Below are 8,325 nucleotides of genomic sequence, written 5' to 3'. Positions count from 1 at the left end.
CCTCAGTACCACATATAAACAAAGATGTTGTGTCCGCCGAAAACTAAAAAAATAAATATTAAAAAATAATTGTCTCTCTCTCTCTCTTTAAAAAAATAAAATATAACCTTAAAAGTTTTGCTCATACATGATTTTTTATTGCAGGCACATAATTCATTCTAAAAGTGTAAACATGCAGAAAAATAAGACCCCATATGCACCCAATTTGTTGTATTAAAAAAATTTATAGGGCTGGGGTTATGGCTCAGCGATAGAGTGCTCACCTAGCATGTGTGGGGCGCTGGGTTTGATCCTCAGCACCACATAAAAATAAAAGGTATTGTTTTGTGTCCTTCTACACCTAAAAAATAAATGTTAACAAAATAAATAAAATAAAGGTATGGTATCCAACCGTAATGAAAAAAGATTTTTAAAAAAATTTGTAAGCGGTATTATGCTCTTTGATATATCTTATTAAGCCAGAATATGGCATATTTCTAGGGTTCTCTGTATGACCTAGCCTATCAATATTTTCCTTTAGATTGCTAGAGGGCAGGGACTGGATGGTGAACCTGCAAGTAATTCTATATAAAGATGCTTACAGTGGCTGATGAATGAAGTCTCATGGGGTGGTGAGTTTCCAATGTTCTCTGAGGATTAAATACTAAGCCTGAGAAACTACAGCAGCTATCCTTTTATCAACAGATTTCCAGGGACCTCAGAATGGAGGACAAGAAGACACTCATCTCCACCTAGTTCTTTTTTTTTTTTTTTTTGAGAGAGAGAGAGAGAGAGAATTTTTTAATAGTTTTTAGTTTTCAGCGGACACAATATCTTTGCTTGTATGTGGTGCTGAGGATTGAACCCGGGCCGCACGCATGCCAGGCGAGCCCACTACCACTTGAGCCACATCCCCAGCCCACCACCTAGTTTTTATTTCATTGATTGATTGATTGATTGATTGATTGATTGTAATGGGGATTGAACCCAAGGGTGCCTAGCCACTGAGCCACATCCCCAGTCCTTTTTAGTATTTTAGAAGTAGGGTGTTGCTGAGTTGTATGGGGCCTCACTAAATTGCTGAGGCTGGCTCTGAACTCTCAATCCTCCTGCCTCAGCCTCCTGAGCTGTTGGGATTACAGGAGTGTGCTGTTGTGCCTGGCTCCACCTAATTTTTATACTCATCTCCACCTAATTTTATTGGCTTTCAGCCCATTTTGTGCTGCTGCCAGGATGGCAGTATTCTAAGCTGCAGCCTTTCCCCTGGACGACGTTAACAATTTGTAAATCAAGGGAAATCATTTGATACCCAACCAAACTGTTTACCTTACTTACACAAGCATACGGGCTATTTCCCTGCCTCCTAAGAGCCTTCAATAGGGTTGTTTTCAAATGAAGTATCAATCTCAGAACTTAGTGAAAATTTCCACTTCATTTGCACCTCTGTTGTAGCAGTTACTGCTTCTTTCTCCCACTGGGCGGTAAATCAGTCCCTAGAAGTCTGCTCTGGAACATTCTCCAAAGAAGATCCATTTCCTGGGGAGATGAGGACCAGCAAAGCCCTGGAGACAAAAGACTTGAGTTGGATTTTGCCAGATGAACCTGTGAGGGGCTTGCACAGGGAGAATCCTGTATTCGTAGCTTTCCCTCTACCCTTCCATTTCCCTGAGTGTCACTCCCAGCAGTGAGTCTGAATCCCAAGGGAGGGGCTGTTTTCTAGTAGGCAGTAGGGCTTTTACATTTTTAAAAACCCTCCTCTCCACAGGGCCATACAACCTCTTCCCATTTACTGCTGTACATGGCAGAAATCCTTTGGATGGTTACTCTTTTTAAAGAATACAATATCAGATTTTAGAAAAATGACTACTCAGGGTTTTGATTCACTTAGGCCCATGGAGATGTGGTTCAAGGTTCTTCCTAAACTCACCATCATGGGTGTGAGTTTGCTTGTCTGGGAGTGGCCACTGCATACATCCAGAAAGGGGCAAGGAAAAGGGGCTGCTAGTTATCCAGATCAGTGAAATCTGAAGGGAAGAGATAGGCACATCTCTGGAGTTAATTGTTGCTCAAAGCGTTTGGAAGCTTTTTCCTGACTAATGAAAAATAACTCAGTTATGGTCATCTACACTTGCTAGAAAGCTATGCAGCATATTATGTAGTATGCAGTCAGTATGTTATGTAATGCTTGATAAAAATAAAGTGGAAAAATTACTCCTAAATAGAAACATGTATTACCATCTCCCTTACAGTCACATCTACTGGAAAATTCTACAAGTATTTCAAACTGCAGTTCTTTTTTATATATATATTTATTTAGTTGTAGATGGACATAATACCTTTATTTACTTATTTTTAGGTGGTGCTGAGGATAGAACCCAGTGCCTCACTTGTGCTAGGCAAGTGCTCTACCACTAAGCCACAACCCCAACCCTCAAATTCCAAATCTCTTTAGGGCACACATAGGATTTTTTTTTTTTTTTTTTTTTTTTTTTTGGTACCAGGGATTGAACCCAGGGGCACTTAACCACTGAGCCATATCCCCAGTCACCTTTTATATTTTATTTAGAGACAGGGTCTCCCTGAGTTATTTAAGACCACTAAATTGCTGGGGCTGAATCCATGATCCTCCTGTCTTAACCTCCCAAGCCACTGTACCCAGCAATGGTTTGTTTTTATAGCTTACTCAACGCATAATTGATACATAATAAATTGCACAAAGAATACACAATTTGATAAGCTCCAACACATGTATTTATCCATTACCATATCACCAAAATAAAAATTAAGACCATTTCTATCATCCCTAAAAGTTGCCTGTGCTCTTTTATAATCTACCATCCTCATCACCACTTGTCTTGTTCCCAGCATTATGTACTATACCAACTGGTCATGTTGTGCCCTGCACCTCCCCATCCTATAATAGAGCCAGTCACAGTTCCCCATTTCCCTAGCCATAGGATGGGCTCATAATACCAGTTGGGCCACACAGATTTTTTTCTTTGGGGAATGTGGATCTGAAGAAGACATGGGGCCAGGAGGTAGCTGGAGCTGAGTCTTCAAGTGGCAATCCTCACATTCCTGCTGCAGGCACCCCTGAGCTGGCTCTTGTCCTTCCTCCAGTCCCACTGCTCTTTGTTCTAAGAGCTGCCTACTCTTCTGCCAACATATCCTTTATTGCTTAATTTTGTCAGTTTATTGCTTGCAACTGGAGGGCCCAGATAAATATGCTTCCTTCTACAGTTATTGTTTCAGGAAATGACACCACCACATTCTAGTCTCTCAAATTTAACCCAGAATAATTCTTTAAAACCTCAGTGTCTATAACATGTCTAACCCATCATTAAATCCTGACTATTCCTTTCTCTGCTCAATGTTCTCACTGCTTTTTTATTTTTTGCAATACTGGGATTTGAAACCAGGGATGTCTACCACTAAGCTACACCCCCAATCCTTTTTATTTATTTATTTTTCTTCTTCCTCTATGTGGGATGATTGATGAGCCCTCGAGGAGCAAACTGGCTGCAGACTTCTCCAAATCCACATTTCTTTTCCTCCAATTCCTATGTGTCCAGTTTATTTTGAGAAGAGTCTCACTAAACGGCCCAGGCTGTGGCCTTATATTTGTGATCTTCCTGTCTCAGCCTCTTGAACTGCTGGGATTATAGGTATGAGTTACCATACCCAGCTTCTTACTGCTTCTTTAAAGATCACATTTCCTTCCTCATCAATGTTTCTCTATTACTTAGTACTGGTACTCAGTGCTTGGCACAGAGTAGCTGCTCAATACACACTTGCTGAATGATTGAACAGATAGTGACATCATCACCCTTGAAAACAAGAACAAGGATGGAAGGGCATTGACATGTGAACATGTATTTATCAAGGTGGTAGGACTTCAGAGTTACTTATTTTTCACAAATATTTTCATAGAAAGCAAATGGTAGGACTTGAATCCAGTACTTCTGGCTCTAAATTTAATCCTATTTCTACTATATTATATTTTGTATCCTTCCCCTTCCTGTGGAGTTTCATATCTTCTTCCATCTTGCTCAGATTCTTATTTGAACCAAGTACTTAATTGCAAATCCCAGATACAGTTCTAAAATACAATCCCAGTATATGCAGTAATGTATCTGGATTGAAGAGAGGCACCATTAAAAAGAGGTATAGCCAGGAGGCAGAGTGAACTGGGGGTCAGGGATATGACTAAATTTGTCTGAGGCAAATCAACACCTGTACCTAAGGGCAAAACCAACACCCATACCTAAGTGGAAAACAGTGTGCATTGTCAAACAAAGAATCCATATATAGTCAAAATCACACTTTATTTAGCAATCTGAAAACCTGTCTTTGGTTTTAAGTCCTGCAAAATGAGTGGTAAGTCAGACACAAATTTGTCCACTATCCTCTGAGTATGTGTGGTTATTTATCTCTCTGTGGACAAGTATGTGTCTACAGATACTTTTGCTTTTTATAGTCACAATAGTCCCATTGAAACACATAAAATCTTATTCTTTTAAGAATAAAACCAGAGTCTGATATTCTCCTCTCCCAAGCCTGCCTTCCTCCCATTCCCCACCCCCTCCCTTCCTCCCACCCTCCTCTAAGGCTGCTCCTCAGCATCCATTAATACCAGGTCTTGGAGATGACCAGCATCCACACTGCCTGAGCACTTAGAAGTGAATGCGGCGTTATACCCCTTGACCTATCCCCTTTGGTTAAGAAGTTCCTCTGGGGAGACATGTATAGAGGAGGTCTTGGCAGTTTCTCTTCAGAGTTGTGCAGTTTGACTTACAGATATCTGGAAAAAAAATATGTTTGCATTAGATGCTGATCTGCCCTCCCTTCAACCTCTTGATTTCTCTATCTTGAATTGTATTTTCTTCCACACTTTTTATTGGTGCATTTTAGTTGTGCATAATGATGGGATTTGTCGTTACATATTCATACATGCACATAATACAGAAATATAATTTGTCTAATATCCCTCACCAGCACTTCCCCCCTCCCTCCCCTCTTCCCCCCCCAGTCCCCTTTCCTCTATTCTACTGATTTCCCTTTACTTTTCATGGGATCAGTCTTCTTCCTCCTCCTCCTCCACCACCACCACCACCACCACCACCACCATCACCACCACCATCACCTCTCTTCCTTTTTCCTCTATAGTTTCCACATATGATAGAAAACATATAACCCTTGTTTAAGATGGGAGGGGAGGGGAGGGGGGATAGTAGGGGATAGGAAAGGTAGCAGAATACAACAATTACTAATTGGGCATTATGTAAAATTGTGGATGTGTAACCCACGTGATTCTGCAATCTGCATTTGGGGTAAAATTGGGAGTTCATAACCCACTTCAATCTAATGTATGAAATATGATATGTCAAGAGCTTTGTAATGTTGTGAACAACCAATAAAAAAAAAAGATATTTAAAAAAAAAAAAAAGAAAACATATAACCCTTGACCTTCGAGTTTGGCTTATTTCATTTAACATAATGGTCTCAAGTTCCATTCATTTTTCCTGCAAATGACATAATTTCATTTTTATTTATCATTGACTAGAACTCCATTGTGTATATATACCACATTTTCTTTATCCAATCATCCACTGATGGACTTCTAGGTTGGTTCCATAGTTTGATTATTGTGAATTGTGGTGCTATAAATATGGATTTGCATTATCATTATAGTACGAGGACGTTGATTCTTTAGAATAAATATTGAGGAGTGGCATAACTGAGTCATATGGTGGTTCCATGACTAATCTTTTAAGGAACCTCCATAATGATTTCCATAGTGGTTGTACTAATTTACAATCCCATCAACAGTGTAAAAGATTCCCTTTTCTCCACATCCTCTCCAGCATTAGTGTTTGTACTTTTTTAAAATATTTTTTTTAGTTGTAGTTGGATACAATATCTTTAATTAATTTACTTATTTTTACGTGGTGCTGAGGACTGAACCCAGGGCTTCACCCGAGCTAGGCAAGCGCTCTCCCGCTAAGCCACAACCTCAGCCCCAGCTTTGTACTTTTGATGACTGCTATTCTGACTGCTGTGAGATGAAATCTTGGCCACTAAGCCACATCCCCAGCCCTATTTTGTATTTTATTTAGAGACAAGGTCTCACTGAGTTTCTTAGCACCTTACTTTTGCTGAGGCTGACTTTGAACTCGAGACCCTCCTGCCTCAGCCTCCCAAACAGTATAGTTTTAATTTACATTTCCCTAATTGCCAATGATATTGAACATTTTTTCATATATTGTTGCCATTTGTGTGTGTGTGTGTGTATGTGTTTATTTATTTTTTGGTCCTGAGGTTTAAACTCAGGGGCACTTGACCAGTGAGCCACATCCCCAGCCCTATTTTGTATATATATTTTTTAGAGACAAGGTCTTGCTGAGTAGCTTAGCACCTTGTTTTTGCTGAGAGTGGTTTTGAACTCATAATTCTCCTGTCTCAGGCTCCTGAGCCACTGGGATTACAGGCTTGCACCACATGCCATTTGTATATTTTCTTTTGATAACTGTTTAATTCATTTGTCCATTTATTAATTGGGTTTTTTCCCCTGGTGTTGTTTATTTTTTAAAGTTTTTTTTATATATTCTAAATATTAATCTTCTATCAGTAAAGTAGCTAGCAAAGATTTTCTCCCATTCTGTAGGTCCTCTCTTCAAATTTTTTGTTTTGTTTTTGTTTGGTGGTGCTTGGGATTGAACCCAGGGCCTTATACATGCAAGGCTGGCAGTCTACCAACTGAGCTGAATCTCTAGTCTCCTCTTTTCATGCTCTTAATTATTTCCCTTTCTATACAGAAGGGAAATAATTTGATGCCATCCCATTTATTAATTCTTGGCATTATTTCCTGAGCTTTAGGGGTCCTACTGAGAAAGTCGTTGCTGGTGTCTATATGCTGGAGTGTTAATCCTACATTTTCTTCTAAGAGTTGCATAGTTTCTAGTCTAACTCTGAGGTCTTTGGTCCATTTTGATTTTTGTACAGAGTCAGAGATAAAGGTCTAGTCTCATTCTTCTACATCTTTCTAACCAGTTTTCCCAGCACCAATTGTTAAAAAGGCTATCTTTTCTCTAATATAGATTTTTAGCACTTTTTTCAAGGATCAGATGACTATAAATGTTTGTCTTTGTATGTTTTATTTTGTACCATTTGTCTATGTGTCTGTTTTTATGCCAGTAGCATGCAGTTTATGTCACTATAGCTCTGTAACATAAATTAAAGTCTTTGTGATGTCTCCAAAACTGTCTTTTGTGGCTTAGGATTGCTTTGGCTTTGGCTATTCTGGGTCTTTTATTCTTCCAAGTAAATTTTAGAATTGTTTTTTCTAGTTCTGTGAAGAATGTCAGTGATATTTTGATGGGGATTACACTTCATATTTCTTTGGTAGTATGGCCATTTTAACTATATTAATTCTGCCTATCCATGAACATGGGAGGTCTTTCCATCTTCTAAGTCTTTTTAAATTACTTTCTTCAATGTTCTATAGTTTTCATTGTAGATGTTAGATTTTGTTGTTGTTGTTAGATTTATTCTTGGGCATTTTTTGAGGCTATTGTGAATGGAATTTCTTGAATTATATTTAATCGAATGCTACTGGCCTCTACTGAGAAAGATGATATGAAACTGGTTGTTAGGATTACTGTTAGGATTTCTTGCAGATATTGGTCATTGTACCACTTGCCTTTTCATGAGGATTCTCAGGAAAAAATTTTTTCTTAGTAGTAGCAACTGTTTTCTCCAAAGGAACAGGCAACATGAATTAGGTGAACTGATCAGGTGTTTCTTTTTCTGTCGGATGTTAGAAAACCTGGGACCAATTTTGTGGCCCATCCTTAATAATATTAATTTAGAGAATGCATTTTCTGTACTTGCTTAGTTCATGACTCCATTTTATATCATTATTCTGTGTCTCATACTTCGGAATTATTTTGCCACATTATGATTGTGTGATTACAAATATATTACAATATATATGATGTTTTTGTATTACTAAACTCCTTTTTGAAATAAGTATAATTAAGTAAATACTTAGGAGATAGGATTGGGTTAAGGCCAAGTTTTGGGCAGTGGTTCACACCTGCTTGACCCTGCCCTAAGAATATTACTGCTCGATTCCCCTTATGCTTGTAGCCCATGGTGAGAACTGCAGCTTGTAGCCAAATCCTGTCCATCCAGTGTCCAATCTCACCATCCACACTGATTTCCTTACCTCGTATTTCTTTTTAATACTTAAAAAAATTTAGTTGTAGATGGACACAATACTTTTATTTATTTATGTGGTGCTGAGAATCAAACCCAGTGCCCCACACATAAAAGACAAGCACTCTA

General features: G+C 38.7%; 1 protein-coding gene and 1 non-coding gene across 4 annotated transcripts in view; both read right to left on the bottom strand.

Annotated features, from left to right (window-relative positions):
- Positions 1-3,458: 3,458 nt before the first annotated feature.
- Positions 3,459-3,567, bottom strand: LOC120888781 (small nucleolar RNA SNORA38). Its single transcript, XR_005732468.1, has one exon. It is a non-coding gene; the product is annotated as a small nucleolar RNA SNORA38 (small nucleolar RNA).
- Positions 3,568-4,285: 718 nt separating this feature from the next.
- Positions 4,286-8,325, bottom strand: part of Bin2 (bridging integrator 2) — a 32,640-nt gene continuing 28,600 nt past the window's right edge. For all 3 annotated transcript variants that reach the window (XM_040280627.2, XM_005324969.5, XM_078014678.1), the window contains one exon: positions 4,286-4,780. In XM_040280627.2, the coding sequence (XP_040136561.1) occupies positions 4,751-4,780 (30 nt within the window). In that variant the 3' untranslated portion in view covers positions 4,286-4,750. The remainder of the gene's footprint in view (positions 4,781-8,325) is intronic.

The sequence above is a fragment of the Ictidomys tridecemlineatus genome, chromosome 6 (genome assembly GCF_052094955.1).
Source record: "Ictidomys tridecemlineatus isolate mIctTri1 chromosome 6, mIctTri1.hap1, whole genome shotgun sequence".
Lineage (NCBI taxonomy): Eukaryota > Metazoa > Chordata > Mammalia > Rodentia > Sciuridae > Ictidomys > Ictidomys tridecemlineatus.
This window is presented reverse-complemented; position numbering and strand designations above follow the sequence as displayed.